Source organism: Ambystoma mexicanum, chromosome 10 (assembly GCF_040938575.1).
Source record: "Ambystoma mexicanum isolate Mex_15411 chromosome 10, UKY_AmexF1_1, whole genome shotgun sequence".
NCBI classification, from domain to species: domain Eukaryota; kingdom Metazoa; phylum Chordata; class Amphibia; order Caudata; family Ambystomatidae; genus Ambystoma; species Ambystoma mexicanum.
This window is the reverse complement of record NC_090932.1, coordinates 679,397,642-679,416,361: the sequence shown is the minus strand read 5'-3', so window position 1 is coordinate 679,416,361 and position 18,720 is coordinate 679,397,642. Positions and strand designations below refer to the sequence as shown.

Genomic DNA, 18,720 nt, shown 5'->3' with positions numbered 1-18,720 from the left:
GGACTTCAGCCCTGAACATTGGAACAGCAAGGCAGACCTATATTGGTTATTGCACAAAGGTGTTTACCAACATCTGGGGTCCGCACTAGAACCAAATCAGAATGACCAGCGTAACTATGCATACTGTCACATCGGCGGGCTCGCAAGCTGGACTGTGACCTGGGCTCCGCTCACCTACAACTAACAAAATGGCCCCTTGCACCCCGGTGTCACCCCCATTACTGCGCTTTATTACTGCCCACCTGCGGGGCTGCAGTAGCCTATTGCTTGGGGCTGGCCTGGCCTGCACCACAACCCAAGCCATGTCACCCTCCAAAAATAAAAGGGAAAGGCATGATAATGGACTCCTTTGCTAACCTCAACAAACCTCAAGACCTGGCACGACCACAGACGCAATCCAGCCTGGTACTTCCAGGAGGACAATTGCAGCACTTAGATCCTCTTGAGGGAACAAAATAGAGGAGATGAAGGTAGACGTGCAGCTACTCAGGCATGATGCCCGGTCGCTCGCGGAGAGGGTGACCATAGCTGAGTCGCTACAAAAGAACACTGTTACCACCACAGAAGATCTGACTTCAAGGATGAAGATACTAGAAGCTAAAAATGCCATGCTGAAACGAAGAGCTCAGGACACAGAAAACAGATCCCAAAGAAATAACATAAGGGTGTTGGGGCTGCCAGAGGGAACGGAGTGACATGACCCTACCACCGAAGTAGAAAACCTACTGCTACAGGAAATAGGCCCTCGGAACCTATCACAGGGCTTTGCTGTCGAACAAGCTCATTACCCGCTTCAGAAAAAGCCCCCGCCAGGCTCTCATCCACGTCCGGTGATAGCCAGAATTTTGAATTACTGGGGTCGGGAAGTGATCCTTCAATTTTCCAGAGAAGGCAGGAGGATCCAGAAGGGCAGCTCAATGATCACCATCGACCCGACTACACACCCATGGTGCAGCAGCAAAGGAACAGGTTTGTGTACCATCAAAGCAAGGCTCTGCCAACTAGGGCTCAAATACATACTCATAGCTGGCACTGTGAGTGCTCTTTTCTGCGAAACCCCAGAGACAGCGAACAAGTGGTTGAAACCTCACTTAGAGTCTAAGGCAGACACAGATGACCAACGGAATACGGATTAGGTCCCCTGCTTACAGCAGCCAGAGGACAATTCCACCTTGATCAATGAAGTTCTACAAGATTGCCTATCCCGTGCATGAGACAGGTGCTCACAATGTGGGCAGGCAAAGTCATTGGGGTGCGGTTGTAATGTGGCTGACTGAGCGGGACAGTACCCGAATTTAAATTAATGAACATTCCTACACAGAGGTGTGTAACTGATATACCAGGGAAGTGGATGCGCTCGAACATTGTACGTCTGTTGGGCATTGTTCGCACCCCCAGTTTGGGGGTCGCCTGTTCTTGTTAGGTTTTCTTTGTATCGTTTATGTTTTTTGGCTATGTAAAGCAATACGGTTGGCAGGTGAGGGATCTATGGGAGAGGCTGATCTTGGCCCTACTCAACTATGACACATATGCTTGTTGTGGGTAGGAGACTGCATACAACATAATGCCTGTGGCGTGCTACTTGATGCGGTGCCACCTTATGCAGCAACTGCACAAGCATTGCCGAGACAATACCGTATATACCCTGGCCATGACGCACCTTAAATTACTGACTTGGAATATGCAGGGCCTGGGGTCCTACATACCCAGGAACAGGGTTAAATCTTACCTGCGTAGGAAGAGAATAGACATAGCCCTACTCCAGAAACTCACCTACTGCCAGAAGACCAAGACAAGCTTGTTAACCACTGGCAGGGTTGGAGGGCACGAGGGGTGGCAGACTATGGAGCCCCATTTTCTAAATTTACGAGAGAAGTGTTCATATGGCTGGATGGAAGCCTGCCCTTTCAGCTACTGCTAGAACTAGACAAGGATGTGAACTCCTATTTCCCAAATCATATGATCCCGGCACATATCCGAACACTAGACAAAACCTCTCCCCCTCGAGCTGGCCACCACTACCCTGAATGCTGCGCTATCTGACCTGGACTTGGTAGATGTTTGGAGGGAACAACAACTGGGAGTTAGGTGATACTGCTTCTACTGACCCCTCCCCCACAAACTGCATACCAGAATAGACACATTTTTTGTAGGAACGGGGCATCTACCTGAATTCACATGTGCAGAATAGATGGGCCGCACAGTGTCTGACTACGCGCCCCTTGTCCTCACATGGGAACTCGGAAACCCTAGAACCCCCATCCCCACATGACGCATGCCCACAGACAACCTGAGGGACCCTCTTTTTGAGGAAACTGAGTGAAACCGTAATACATTTCATGAAAAACAACATTGGCAGCGTAAATAGTTGGCAGTTGATCTGGGAAACAATGAAGGGGTTGTCGGAGGAGAGGTTATTCAGTGCCGGGGGCATCTGCAGGAAACTGCGGGTGGAAGTAGAGTCACTTGAAAAAGAGATAACTACTATGGAGGCCCTAAAACCTGGCTAACAGCCGGCAGCCCTGGGAGAGGCTATCCAAGTTTGATTACACCGCACAAATAGCCCGGACGTACGCAGAAGGGGATACATCTGGAAGATTGCTGGCTTGGCTATGCAAACACGAACCACCCAGGACCTTGATTACGGCGATTCATGATGAATGCTGTGTCCTGTGGCGGTCCCTGACGGCCATTAATGACACTTTTGCTACTTATTACACCCAACTATACAAGCATGAAGCCTAAATACCTCTTGCTGACATAGCTGAGGCAGTTTCGTCGATCCGACTCATGAAGCTCTCCATTGACCAAATATCCTTCCTTGATCAACCTATTACAGTGAAAGATATTGGTGAGGTGATTGCCTCCCTCTCCAGTACCAAAGTGCCGGGAAGCGATGGCCTTCCGGCTGAATTTTACAAGGCATATTGCTCCACCTTGGCCCCGGTGCTTCTAAAAGTCTTTGAGGCGGCATATGACTCTGACATGTTTCCAGCCACCTTGCGCGAAACGCTGGTGATACCCATTCCAAAACCTAGGAAACCCACTGAGTGGTGTGACTCTTATCGCCCCTAACCATGCTTAACTATGATATGAAAATACTCACAACCATACTGTCCTTCATCTCCGTAAATCTATTCCCACTCCGATACACGCTGACCAAACCGGGTTTGTACCTAGCCGTAACACCACCCTTAATCTCTGCCGACGACAGCATATCATCAATGTAACCAATTCCCGCACCAACCACTGTGTGGTGGCATCTCTATATGCCGTCAAGGCCTTTAACGCAGTGTATTGGGAATGGAAGGTTGCTGCATTACAGGGGTTCAGGTTCGGAGAGAACTTTGATGTTACTGTACAACTCCCCAACAGCAAGAGTGAAGTCGAGAAAACAAATATCGGAACCGGAGAACATACAGAGGGGGAAACGGCAGGGGTGCCCACTCTCACCCATGCTTAATATATTAGCGTTACAGCCAAAAGCGGTATCAATAGGTCAAGTGTACATTAAGGCGGTCATAAACATAGGTGGGTCCTCGCACCTCATATTGTTATATGCATACGATCTTCTACTTTACTTATGCAAGCCATGACATAATCTACCCATCGTACTGGAAGTCCTTGACGACTTTGCGGCACCGTCCGGAATCTCTTTCAGCAAAAAGAAATCTTGTCTCTTCCCGTTGGCAAGGCTGCACGGGAGAGACGGGGCCTCGCTGCCCAATAAGGGAGTGCACTGGGAGACGCACTCCTTCAGGTACTTGGGAATTCAGATCACACACACACACACACACACACCCATGGGCACACACACACACGCACAACACACTCAAGGTTGTAGAAGGTGTGACGAAGTCAATGACGTTCTGGTCCAACCTGCCGTTCTCTCTTATGGGTAGGGTAGCATTAGTGAAGATGATTGTGAAACTGTACACACGTTTCGGAAGGACAAACGTCCACGACCTGTATTTTTACGCTCTCTTGACGCCCTCCTTTGAGATTTTCAATGGGGCCCTAAAAGGCATAGGCTGGCACTTAGCACATTGTGCCTTCCTTATAAAGATGTTGGAGTGCAGCTGCCCAAACTGGAGCTCTATGACTTGGCTGCGCAACTTAGCTTTGTCGGTAAGTGGCTGTCATATGAAACACTGGTGAGACCTGCTCATCTCAAAGAGATCTTTTAGCTCCCGGATAACCGCATTAACCCCCAACCCCTGATTGTGAACTAAGGCAGGCAGACGTGGGCTAAAACCCTTAAACTAATTCCTTCACGGCACCACTTCTCACCAAATGTCCCAGTGATGGCTGATGTATGGACACAGGCGGAAGATTTGGGCACTGGGAGACAATGGGAATATACACCTGGGGCGACATGTATAAGAATGTAAAGTTCAGGGACTTGGACAGCCTGACACATCAGGGAGGCGTTCCCGAGGGCCAATTTCGGAGGTATACGAGGGTAACGAAAGTTGCTAGAACTAACTGGGAAGAATGGCCCACTGAACCGCAGGAGGACACTTTTCTAGCCCTGATGTATGCTCTGGGTGATGGTTGGAAGCCTGTTTCTAGACTGTATGAATGCCTGCTGGATAAGACCAGTGTCTGTGACACTAAGTTAAGGTCACGTTGGGAGGCAGAGGTTGGTCCTGACACCGCAGACAAACAATGGAAGTTGGCCTTACCTTTCATAAAGAATGTAACCCCAGGTAAATGCGCTCCACCGCACATACATGACCACAAGTGTAGAGTGGCCAAATTCAACACCAATGCCCGGTCGACCAGCCCCTGGTATAATCAGGAAGATGCTGACCTAATACACATGCTGTGGAAATGCAGCAAAGCAAAGGTCCTCTGCTCCTACGTCAAACGGGCCTGAACAGGCGCTGGAATTGTTCCCTATTAATGGAATGCGCCTGAATGTTTATTAGGCATCTACGTGCAAAACAGGGGGATTCTGTGAGTCTCTCTACTGGCCTCAGTCGCAGGGAGTGTCAACCAACTTTTTTAGCTCACTATCCCTTTCAAAGAAGAGAAATATCCACATCATATCAGTCTTTGTCCTGTACTGGGGCAGTCCAGCACCAAAATGCTAGGCAATTCTCTTCTGACCAAGAGAACCAAAAGAAACCCCAGACACGTGTTTCGGCCTGGCTGGGCCTCATCAGTGAGGTGGAGCTTTGCCTCTATAAAAACTGTGAGCAAGGGGTCCACGTCTGGATTACTGTTGTACCTTAGGTTGAGGCCTAAAGTTACTTTTTAATATGCAAAACGGGGGGGTTCTGGGAGTCGCTCTACCGGCCTAAGTCACGGGGCGTCTCAAACAGATTTTTTAGCTCACTATCCCTTTCACAGAAGAGAAATATCCACAACATATCAGTCTTTGTCCTGCCTAGGGGCAGGCCAGCACCAAAATGCTAGGAAATTCTTTTCTGAACAAGAGTACCAACAGCAACCCCAGACATGTAAGCGGAATCAATGTCCTGCATTGGGACTCACAGGACCCCCCCTTGTTTTTTGCATATTCGTCATCTACCCCAGACCTAGCAAATACAAACATGTGACTAGACTTATGGACCTTGCTTGCATACTTGCTAAACGGCACCCGGCCATGTCGTGGAAAATAAAACAAGGCCCACAATATGCAGCATGGCGCAGGGACATTGAGACCTGGTCCGAAGCTGAAACAAAAGCGTGGCTTGGTGTGATGCATATACACAATTAAGACATTGTCACTAACTTTGAAGCCTGGAGGATGCTGGCTATAGCAATGTTTCATCCTTCAGACAATAAACCACCTTGAATGCAACCCCACTGCTAAATCTACCTGTCCCAGTGAACTGATAAAACACCTAGGTTCCCGCCCACACCACCCTAAAATCAGATTGCGACTACTCTGACTGTCCAATCAAACTGTCAAATCCAAGTTGTTACCTGATATGGAACACTGTCAAGGCGGTTATGGTAGGTATGCAAGCCTTTGTTACCTGTTTAATATTTGTTATCTTACCACTGTTAGTTGTGACATTTGCTTAATAAAACCGCATCGTTATTATCTCGTTGAAACATTGCAATTTGTATGCTTAACATGTGCCTTGTGGGCTGTTAGTGTCACAAATGCATCAATAAAAACATTTTAAAATAAACTCAATTTTACATTTATAAAAATATACAAAGTCCTTTATAATAGTAATGATACAAAGCATTGTATCATTACATAAACAAATACCAGCACCAACATCACCAAAGTTATCTGTGAAAAACACTTTTGAATTTTCTGGAAACGTGCTTTTTTTTTTTTTTTTAAGTGCAAGTGGTCCCTAAGGGTCACCAGGACAGGACTGCATTCCACACTTCCCTTTTTTGCACCACCCCCCCAACCCCACACCGACTGTTGTCGTTGTCCTCATCTGTTGTATGGTGTTTAATGCATGTTTAAGAATTCGTACCTCAATAGCAAATATCCTTTGTAAACAATGGACAACTCTACTCCATTTGATTCATTTAATGAAAAGATAAAATCAAAGCTAGAAACAGTTACTTGTAGTTACAGGATTTTACCTTCTTATGAAATGTAATCTTAAACTGAAACAGAGCGTACTATTGGTTTTTAATGCTTCTTCAGCAGGACACCATGCACCCCTTGTGCCCCTCATCTTAAGAAACTACAACAAACCTCAGCCCCCAACCCTCCACCAAAGCTTCTTACAGCAACTATTTTCACATCCACCATGTGTGACTGTCTCCAGCTAACTATTCTTGGCCACACATGAAAGCAGTTTGTAATACTTTGAAGCACTTCTTTGAAGAAAAAAGTAAATTGCATGAAGTAGGAACCCTTTACAAAGCCGAGAAGAAATAGATTCCAAAGCAAAAGCCCTAGGTAGATGCCCCTCTATTCCCCAGGTGATATGATTATGCATGCCACAAGAGGAAAAGATGGACCTAATCAGAAACATATGAAGAAGCCTCCTCCAGGCTATTGCATGCAATCAGAAAATCAGTGTAATGAATAGGGGCTCTGCACTGGAAGCTAAACAGTAAAAAGTGGTCTCCAACTCTCAATGATATGGCCTTCTTTTCACTTACCGTGAGAAAGCGATTGAGATCTGGGAAATCGAAGACGCTGGCGATTTCAGATAAGATGTCCAGAGCCACCTCCCTGCGATGAGCCACTTCTTGCTTTTGCGTCTCGTTGCTCTGACCTGGGGTGCTGTTTAGTGCTGCCCTCTGACTGGAGTGAAGAGATTCTACTAGAAACTAAAATGGAAGACTTTTAGTGTGATTGTTCTTAGACAGATATTTTAACCTATTCTGGCTCAAAAAGAGCTAGTATGGCTGAGCATTCAAGGTAACACTCCAGAATGTGAAGGATGCTTTAAAGGTATAGCCCACACTTTTGATGAAACACATAATAAGGGAAGGTCCACACAATATATCTATAAATAAATATATTCTTTGTAATAAGGTTGTGCAAAATAATAACTACAAATACTACTTGTAAGAGTAACTTTTAGAAATCTAGAAACTACACAGAAAACGTGTCCACAGAAGGACATATTAATGTTCATAAAGTCCAAATTGACTTTCAATGAAGCCCATAGGCCCCAAGAATTACACTAACTATGTGAATTGCACAAAGGGCTATTCATTGCCTTCGGACCCAATAGTACTGAAAAAGGCCTCTCCAAAGCCTCCATCTCCAGATGGCTGTCAGCATGCATTGCTTTTTTCCATCACCAGGCTAGAAGCCCACTTCCTGTTCAGCCAAAAGCACATTCCACAATCGCTGCCACTTCTACTACAGCTCTCTTAACCAGAGTGCTGCTGTTGCACAATTGTGGAGTGGTGACGTGGAGGTCTCTGCATACTTTCAACCAGATTATTCTGCATCGACAAAAAGATGGCAGCGGAATCCAAATTCAGACAGGCAATCTTCTGAAGGCTGTAACTCTGAGGTGAGCTAAATTCCTCCTCCCGGTCAATAAGCGTTTGACTACTTTATAATCTGGGAAAGAACCAATGCTGGAGAAGAATTAAGTAACTTACCTGTAACTCCTGTTCTTCAGCACTGGTATCTTTCACAGATTCACATGTGACCCTTCCGCCTGTCCCTCATGAGACTCAGCTTTGCACTTTTACATGCATTACAATATTCTGAAAAGGGCCTCCAGAGGTGGAGCTAGCAGAGGTACATTGGCTAAATGTAAACTACCCAAAGATGAGTCTAATACAACACTAATGTGGGTGTAGTTTCTTGTATTTCCATTGAAAATGCATTATTACCAAGTAATCCAAGCTTTATGCCAGGGAGTATTCAACAGCATGTGAATCTATGCAAGACCCAATGCTGGAGAAATGAGATGAGATGAAAAACAGTTGTTTCAAAGGCTTCTTGTCAGAGGAAGTACTATAGCGGCATAGTCAAATTAGCAGGGATCACAAGTTGTGGTTGTGCAGCAGGCCACACCACTGGAGATCTCCATGCTGGGAGGACAGACTGTTTAATCATCAAAGAAAGCAGGCAGCAGTAGCAGGTTTCCTCAAGGATGCAGTGGGCTAAATCAGTAGTCAAGCAGCACAAGCAAGCTCTGGATGTCAGCAGAGCACAAATATGGAGGAAGAGTAAGGTCTAACTAACCTTTAATCACACACTAGTGCACCAGTCAATGTATTGGCCACATCCAAACAGTGCTGGATGCCACACACACGTTTGTGGACACCTTCTCAGGACAAATTCAAGGGGTGTAGATTTCAAGAGGATGTCAGACAGTCTCACAACCACTCAAACCCGTTTGTGAGCTCCTGGTTGGAGCTCGCATCAGAAATGACCCAAAATGGTTATTCCCAGTCTCCACCCGATCACACTAAACCTACAAAATACAGTTTCCTGACTAGTGCATTTAAAACTGATACAGACTCCATCCTGAGAGCTAAAACCACTACAACTTGCAGTCATAATTTTAGGGTTCACTGCCACAACCCAGAACCAGAATAATTGTATGGAAAAGATTACTTGCCCAGATAGACTCGGGAACGGCTTTGTGGCAAAGTTCTCCTTTGAGGGGAGAGGGATCTGGTGGGGAGGCATAAGAATATACAAAGTGCCAGAAACATAAAAAAGCCATGTCCATAGATAGATCCGGGGGGAACTTGGTATGGAAAAAATAACCAAGGCATCACAAAAAACAAATCAAGCAAAAAGTCAAAATGACTCAAAAAGATGTCCGAAAGGAATGTTCTTCATAACTCATACGTCATTCCCCAAAGATTTAGGTGCATGTGCAAAAGGCAATATTTTCCAAAATTATAAATCATCCACCGCTTAATGTTACAACTTCTCTTTTAAAATTGTAATGCCCTCATTGTTTTTCGTTATGAATAGCATTTTAGCCCACCACCGAAGGGCATACAAATGTCCCCTTTTCCTCTCACCCGAGAGAGCGGCAATGTGCTGGAAAAGATGGCCATATCAGCATTACTGCCACTCTTCCCCTCTACTGCCTAAAATGGGGCCCCTAACATGAACGACTTACAGTGCGTCAAATCAGTCATTGCCCCCTTCCCCAGTTTTGTAGAAAAGCCTGTTGAATATGTAGATTAGAGCTGCTGTTGGACAGGACAGAACATTTTAGACAGTTAGGAAAGGTGCCATTTGTGCAGCTTTCCTTCCATAGACTTCAGTGGGACAGCCTATCTTTGTGCTATTGTCTACATTTTGACCAGACTTTTTGGGGGCAAGTAAAGCACTCCGATGTACTTACATTGCATTTGCTCATATTTTATGGGGTGACTGATCAGTTCCTAAGGCTATAAGGCTGGAAAACCGAGTCTCTTTTAGTGCAATTCTTGTTATTTTTAAACTGTGCACATCACCTTACTGTGAAGTGGGGATGGGATATGCTGTGTCCCTATAACCTTTTCATTTTCGACTTTATTATTGCAGACATTATGTATCCAGGTTGGGCTCATGCAGCAGATATTTATCTACCATGTTTTTACTTTTTATTTCTGCACTTTTTCATTTTTTCACACAATGCCATTTAGAGTACAATATACTGTAAAATGGCAGTTCCACAGTGCCCTGCAGTTTAATCCTTTGTGAACCAAGAGAACCTCTGCAGGGACTGCTCCATTGTTCTAAGCACACAGATAACCTGTCGCCCCTGATCGTGTTGACTCCCGCTGCAACTCGCCTTCTTCGTGTCGTAGAGGTTTCCTGAGACCACCTGCTCCATTGTGGTCTTCATCCTATTATTCCAAGGGTGTCCAGTTGTCCAGTCTCAGAACCCTGAGTAGACAGACAGAACCCAAACGCTAAAAGTAACTGCTACACCAGCGGCTCCCGGGCTTCCATCGACCTGACCAAGCCTAGAAGTAAGCTGGCCCAGTGGATTCAGAAACTACTGAATTGGTTGCTGAAGAAATCGTATTAATCGGGCTGTTTGCATACATATTCTTACCCCCCGCCAAAGGTTTGTATGGGCATCAAGACCTAACCCTATCTCTCCCTTGCCGGGCTAAGTTCGGTGGTGGCCTTGTCAAGGATTCCATCCCTGGGCTTCCCCTAGAGTGGTAGAATTGGGAAAGGAACTTGTGCAAACTTTACTTACCTTGCTTTCCAAATTCTGGAACTCTTACTTGCAACCTCTAAGAATCCACCCCCAATCCTTTGTCTGCCTTCTGATTTCATGTTCCAGTTTTCTTTCATCATTACTCGCCCTTCCTACTTAACGCCTGTTCCTTAGTTTCTTGATCGCTGTTCTCTTACTTACCATTGAACTGGCTGGAATCGCTTCTACACCTGGTTGCTGGAGTTTCTTCCTGACCACTTGGTTTTTGTTCCGCTGGCTTTTCCCCTCAGTTTCGGGTTTTCTTCTGAACTCCACCGTGCTTTGCCTGTATATTAAGGTGGGCTAGCAAGGTGACGGCTGTACAGGATCGTCCCTACCTATACTCCAACCGCATACACTTAAGAAAGAAGGGATTGAAGTCTGCTGAAAAGCCTGCTGCCAAGGTAACTGATCAGTTGGATAGAAGTGTTCGTGATAGCATGTCAATCTTGATACTGAACATTGTGGTGGCCCTAGTTGCCCAGGCTTTCTAATTCAAAAGAGTCCCAGATGTCTGTGGCTATGGACAACAATATTTCTTATGCTCCAACTTTGTCTGAAGTGTGTACCTGTTTTGTGCTAAGTACTTTTTTGAGTATTATCACTTGTAATGATGTGAATTGCATTTCTCTGTATGTCACGGCATGATGTATATTTGAGTATTTGAGGCTGCACTCAACATACTGCAGCCAAAAGCTACTGATTTGTCAATGCTTGATGAATTGTCTGGCAGAGATCCTCCCAAAGTGCTGCTACTGCAAGCATTTCAAATATAGTTTTAAATCAAGGGTTTGTAAAAACCTAATTTATATATCTCAAATAGTATGACCAGACCCTGCCACTCTGCTGCCCCACCAACCACCTATTCCACCAGTCCTCCTTAGGCGTCCTCAGCAAGGACAAAAAAAAAACTCTACGACCTTCCCTGTTCGGGCCTGATCGGTCCAAAGGACAGTTATTCAGCCTCGCCCACACCAGCTAGACATCACCATTCATCTCCTACCACAGCCTATCCTCATCAAGTTGTGCACAGCCAAACGCCAAAGGCTACCCCGTACTGCTACCTTGACATACCTCAACAACCCCTATGACTATCTACAACATGCTCCAACTACTCACACTCGCCCTTTTATATCAATTAACAACTGCTCTTCAGTTGCTTGCACCAACATTTCTAGCCTCATATCCTACAACGATCACAAATTCCTTTTTATAACTGAAACCCGGTTCATACCCATCTCATCTCACATCTTCAGCACCCCTTCAGCGTATCCAACATACTAACCACATAACGAAATTCAGAGGTGGGGTAGCAGTCGGCCATAACATCGACTGGCCCTCTATGGTAATCCTGAAAGTCACAAACTGTTCTTTCAAATCCCTCAAGTGCATGTTGAGCTTGAGGCACAATGATTTGGTCACCTTTCACCTCATCGACAGGCTACCTCAGAGGAGTGGCGACTTTAACATCTCTCCTTGGTAATAATTTCATTCTCTAAAAACATAATTCTCTTTTATTTCAATGTCTCAGAGTCTTAACCAGCAACACATCCTGGTAACTCAATACTCTTTCTGACCAAATCCCAGGACTGCAAAGAAATCCTACTCTTCCGCACACACGTCAAAGGCCATACACTTCTCCTGGTCAGTGCCTCCTCCCGCTTATTTACAGCATTGACCCTAATGACCATACCAACCATGCCATCCCTCTACTCTTATCGCAAAATCCACTGCACATTTGAGGCCAGGCTAAAACTCCCAGTTTCCAAAAACGTCCCAGTAGGTACCCTAGAGGCAACCTTCATGACATTCCTCATCGCAGTGGATGCCACAGCCCTTTTGAAATCAATGACTCCGGTAAGGAGGTAGTCGATGCCCACCCACCCCTAAAGGCTACCTATGACAAAGCCAAAGCACCCAACCTGTGGTACACACCCAAGCATGCTTCTGATAAATGCTCAATCAGATCTTTGGAAAGTCGTGGCTCACAAACGGCAGCTTGCATGATCTGCTGGAGGATCTGACCTCCCTCAACACAGACACGTGAGCTCCAAGACTAAGACTGATAACTACAACTACATAATCGAGGAAGCCTCTAATGGGAGTGAAGTCTTATTCAAATTAGTCTAGCTCGGCACCAAGCCCACACCCAACCCTGTGGCGCCGCTTCACAACTTGAAATGTGGCAGAATCAGTACCTTCTTCATACACAAATGATCAAAATCAGACCTTTCATCGGCACCTCCAAGTTGGACAAAGATCCGCTTTCCAAACCCTCCCGCACCATCTCTGCTTGGACCAACCTTCCACCCCTCTTCACATGCCCATCTCAAACGTACCGCTTACATGGACAATGCGGTCCCAGCCTCTATTATCAAAATGTTCACCACCCCAGCACTAAGTGCGCTCTTCGGCATTGTGCAATTATTGTTCAATGAGGGCTTATTACTAGAAGAACTCAAGACAGGTCTCATACAACCCTTCTTAAAGATCAACTTTGAAAGACTGCATGCCCTTTCCCACAAGATACACAAAAAGAAAATTGTGAAATGGTTTTTGGTACTTTGATGACATCATCCTAATTTGGTCAGGGACAGAAGAAGAATTGGATGAGTTTAACAGATAACTCAACGCAAGCACCTTTGGCATCCATCTAACATGTAAATACAGCAATACAACAATTGAATTGCTGGACATTCACATATATGTAATTGAAGGTAATCTGGATACTCAGACCTTTAGCAAATGCACTGAGGTCAACTCAATACTCCACGCAAGCAGATGTCGCAAGAAGAGTGTGATTCTAAATATCCCTAAGGGAGAATTCATAAGAGCGCGATGCAATTGAAAGAATGAGCCTTTGAGAAGGAATGTGAATTACTGAAAGATTCATGTCCAGAGGTTATCCTACTGATATTGTTTCTAAGGCTGAACACGATATCAATAGAAATTGACAGTGACCCTTTTGACAGCTAGGGTTAGAACCAAGAACACTGATGAGAATACAACAAGATTTGTCACTAAATATAGTCAAGACAGCTACAGGCTACAAAAAGCAATCAAGAGGCACTGGCACATACTCCGGATAGACTGCGATCAAAACATGGGTCCCAGAGGTGGCACTTTTTTCTTTAAAGAAAATCAACCACACTTAAGAAAATGCTAAGCCCCTCATTCCTGGCACCTACACCCATAGCGCGAGCCAACAGGCTGCAGTCAGAACTAAAGGATTCCATAAATTTGGGACTTGTACTACTATGTGTCCATACGCTCATTCCACCAACATGATTGACTTTGGCATCATCAACCAGCACACAATCATACATCTTATAAACTGCTGCTTTAAATTTGTGGTGTATGTGTTTGTGGGCTCAAATATATAGGCAGCACCATCAGAGAGCTACGTACCAGGATCAGAGAGCACCTCAATCTATCGGGATCACAAGACACCAAGTATCCCCTTGCCCAGCACTGGCATACCCGGCTTCTCATCTATTGACATTGTGCCGCCAAGGGCAAGAGGAGGTGACCGAGAACTACAACTACAGCAGCAAGAAGGATATGTAAACACAGACTAGTGAGCACTGGCCTGCACACGGAGCACGAATTCAATGTGTTTTTATGAACTCAGTCTCCCTTGCTTATTGTCAAACTGCAACCATTATATGTCCTTGTACTCATAAAGTGAAGTATGTTCCAACACTATTGGGGTTGTCCCCTCCAACCTGAGTGGCATTATGTACCCACATTGCTTTTAGAATGAAGTATATGCACCGGCCAACCTGGCCCTTTGTCATAACTACGACATCAAGCGCAGTAAGGCTATGGAATACTCTAGCACACTGAGCATTGACTCTAAAGGAATAAGGGGGTGCACACAGGTCCCTCTATAGGTTCCAGAATAGCCGCTTGCCCCCCCCATTTTCTTGAATAATTAGCCCTAGGAGATACTCTACGTCAACGGCTGGCTTCATCATCTGAACACAATTCTTTTTTTTTTAAAATACTAACAATAATACACAAATCGGAGTACCGTGCAGAGTACCAGTCTGCACCGGAGGAGAAGGACGTGTTTCTCTGAGCTGCTGCTTCTGCTTTTTTTACCTGTTTCTTTAAGAAAAACAGGCTCTACTGGCTATAAAACTCTTCCTCAGCGCGGAGCGCGCGCGGAGTACCGTGCAGAGTACCAGTCTGCACCAGTCCGCACTGGTCGCTGGTCCACGAGCTTCAACATCGTCAACTTGCTGTCAACCTGCTGGCCACCGTCCTATTCAGGGAGCAACCTGATTACGAGGTGAGAGAGGCGGCGCTAGCGCTATAACTTGCGTTTATTATGGAGGACGATCTTGACTCACGCAAACTACGCAGCCATGTGAAAAGAAATCCCCTGGTCACACTCAACTCTCCCTCTGCACTGAGCCTTTGCCCCACACTTAGGACAGTGAGTCCGCCAGTGAGTCCGCCTGATGCCTTTTTGAACTGTCAACTCCTCAACTCATCCAAAGACTCCCGGGCTCTCTCCTCCCTTGCCAGGGCGCCCGGGCGGCATGACTCGGAGGATGGGGGACGCATACCGTCACAACCAGCCCAGTTGGCGCCTCATGCCAATGCCCCCCGCCCCGGTACTGCCTCGGCGAGTGACCATACCGTCGAGCGGATCGGAGGATCCCTCACGGCAGGTCTGAGGGCGGGGTCCGTGGCAGAAGACGCCGATTTGATATCCCCAGCGGAACTGCTCGGCACAGCTGGGGGCCACATCGGCGTGACACTCCACCTGCAGTCCGCCTCCACCAACCGGCTGTTACTTCAAGCGAATGCACAGGCACAGTTAGAAGTGGATTCCACACTGACGACCAAGACCTGTAACCAGGACCAGGAAAACTGCCCCAAACACGCCTTCGCAACCGAACTACAGGAAGGCCAAACGAGATCAATGTCACAACAAACCACATTGGCTTTGGTGCATAACGACTTGCAGGAGGGAGGGCTGCTCAAGTGGCCAAAGTAGCGTTTCTAGCTCTATCCACTCCCCTTCCAATTCCATCGAAGACATCTGTTAAGCCAAACTTGCCTCCGTCTGCTGCACCGGTGTCCCGGGCCCTGGATCCGGTACAAGAGGAGACCGAGGACCTGGACCTAGATCGAGATGCCCACATTCACAACGTCAGTTCCACATCAAACTCGGACCATGACGGCGATCATCAGCCTAAGGCATCTACCCTGAACATCAAAGTGAACACAGGGAATTGTAAGAAAAGAACCCAATATTCCAAAAGAGGGAAGTCCAAATCCAAACTTCACCCAGCCCATTGTTCTGCGGATAAAACCACTGTTCAAAAAAAAAAGAGCCGAAAATAAAAGAAATCAAATTAGGCAAAGGTTCGGCCTCACTATCGCCTCTCAAAAAACGGTCTATTGGGAAACGCCTGCTTCCCAACCCGCTCCTCTCCAACGCTCTCATGAACTTCTTTAAATTACAAGGAAAGCGTAAACTATCTAACGATTCTGAACTTTCAGACGCTGAAATTCTAGAGGCACTGGATGAGACTCCACCCTCGGCCAAATGCAGGAAAACATTACTGTCTCAATCACCAAACAGGAATGCAATGTCCCCAGAACTCCCTCACCGGCAGCCAGCTGAGGAAATCACCACACCTTCACTTCCTGAGAATCAATCTGTCCCCAATATGTCCCCAGAACTCCCTTATCGGCAGCCTGTTGAGGAAATCAGCACACCCCCACTTCCTGGAAATCAATCTGACCCAACGGACAAGATAGGCGACTTGCCAGGCCAACAATAACAAGAAATATGTACCGACATATTTTTCACTGCTCAACCTGAACTTCCAATAATGACCACTGCGGAGCAATTACAGCCTAAAGGGGGCGGGACCAACTCACAAGTCAACGAGACTCGTAGTCAACACCAAACAGCCCAAGTTTTGACATCGTCAAACCCAGAGGCTCTGGCAACTAGAACCACAAGGGATTCTTCGCTAACAGAAGCGCGAACGCACCAGCAGGGAATGCTGGATATTCTGGACTTACTACAGCCCAAAGCATACCCGGCCAACAAAAGTTTGAGCCCTCAACCTTGGACTAAAGCCCACGTGGCCACACCTAACGCCCGGCCTTCCCTTCAACTCTATCCAACTGCTCCAGTACTACAATCAGTCACAAGCCACGAACCATGGAACTCTTCGCCAAGGACCTTCAATCTCCCAGAGGCAGGGTGCTCTCTACCTGAACGGCGGCATTCAATTTCAAGCTTCCTACAATCAGACAGTAGAGACTCTCCAACAAAAAAGGGAAGTCAAACTGTGTTTAAAAAATCGTCACTAAAGGACTCGCCGAACCATAAGCGAGACATGACTACGATAATGTCAGCCATTACAATTGCTATGGCCCCATTTTGCAAACTCTACGAGGCCATAGGCGACGCCTCGAGAGATAACACAGCAACTTTGGCAATTATTCAATCAAAGCTGTCATATCTGGAAGGTTTCATAACGGCCATCGACTTGAAATACGATATTGCAGAAACACATAAATTCAGATCCAATCTCGAGCCAGCTTATGGTACGGCTGCCACAAGCCCAGACCCCGTGCCATTGGGGCGGCAAGAATCCAAATCAACACAGACGGCGAGTGCAAAAGGGAACGAGGAGCTTGCTCCCATTTTCCAATACAAAATGAATCTTGTACCAACCTTAAATAGACCATGCACGAAGAGCACTACCACGATTGCCAATAACGCTGGCCATTCGCAAAAGCCGGAGCCAGAGAAAAAAGCTCTTAACTAGCTGAAAAAGAGCGACCAAATCCTTCAAATAGACATTACTGCAATGCAGGCGACACTCCGTCCACACTGAAAACTACCTCAAGGAAGGACACCGCCACTTCAGCCCCAGCGTCCATGTCTGCTGCCCACCCGATAGATCTAACCCTTTCCCCCAAAAGCACAAACGATCCTAGCCTCGATACCAACGCTCCTCAGCATTTGGACCGAGTCAGCCACACGGATCTGAGGCACAGGCAGGATAGCGCAAACACAGAACCACGGCTGAAAATAACTTCTCCGGAGAAGCCAGCACCTCAACATCTCGCAAAAACTCGAAAAGGAGAAGGGCTCTCACATCAGCAACCCACACTGGACGATGATTCTTCGTCGCCAACAAGATCTTTACTAGCACCCAAATGACAAACGACTTCTCCAATTGAATCTGCCCATGGAAACCGGCCGGCACAATATCTGCCACTCTCCCGAGCTCCAGGAAAAATAAAAGCTCCTGGCAGAAATGGGGAAAACACTCAAATATTCAAAATTGAACAGATCTCAAATAGAGATAAATATATGGTGCTCAATCGAAGAACGGTGCTACAAATTACAGCATCCACCTCTGAGCTAAAGACCTTGAGAACAGATGACTTTGAACTAATCGAACCTTATCATAAAGATAATAAGGCGAAAGCATATCTGCACATTAAACCAGACGCAATCCAACACCTAACTCGGAGAGCTGAATCCGAACTAAAATCAGCCGGTTTTCTCCTATCGGAGATAAAAAGCTCAGCTTCATCAACAAATAAAGGCACTGAGGGCGATCACTCATGCACTATAACAAAAGATAAACGAACTTCACCAGATCACCAATACACTCGCAGAGAGGAGCTAAAAGCCCATTTCAGGGTGAGTCCTGACAGGGGAAGGGCACGTCGTGAGGAAGTACGAAGAATACCGAGCCAAACGGAGTCGCAGTCCCACAAGAGGAGACCAGACACGAACGATCGTCGCAAATACTCGGCTGACGAACCAGAGGTCTTTTTACCGCGAGGTCCTCATAATAGATCCAGGTATAGCCCGTCGGTCCACTCTACCTCAAGACACTACGGGCAGCAAAGAAGCGAAAGGAAACGAGACAACTCCCACCCACGAAGAAGACTTAACAGCTACACAAATAGCATGAATCAACTGCCAGCTACCGGATCTCTGGCTGCTCCGGTTAATCTCAACAAAGACCCGTCTTCAACTGGCCCATGGCACTGGCTAAAAGGAGCCCTTTCCACGAGCAGGAGTAAATAGCAATCGTCTAACGGAGCCAGACCT

At 46.4% G+C, this 18,720-nt stretch overlaps 1 protein-coding gene across 3 annotated transcripts in view; it reads right to left on the bottom strand.

Annotated features, from left to right (window-relative positions):
* ATR (ATR serine/threonine kinase) overlaps positions 1 to 18,720 on the bottom strand; it is a 1,676,349-nt gene that overhangs the window by 1,205,884 nt on the left and 451,745 nt on the right. For all 3 annotated transcript variants that reach the window (XM_069618270.1, XM_069618272.1, XM_069618271.1), the window contains exon 14: positions 7,090 to 7,260. In XM_069618270.1, the coding sequence (XP_069474371.1) occupies positions 7,090 to 7,260 (171 nt within the window). The remainder of the gene's footprint in view (positions 1 to 7,089; positions 7,261 to 18,720) is intronic.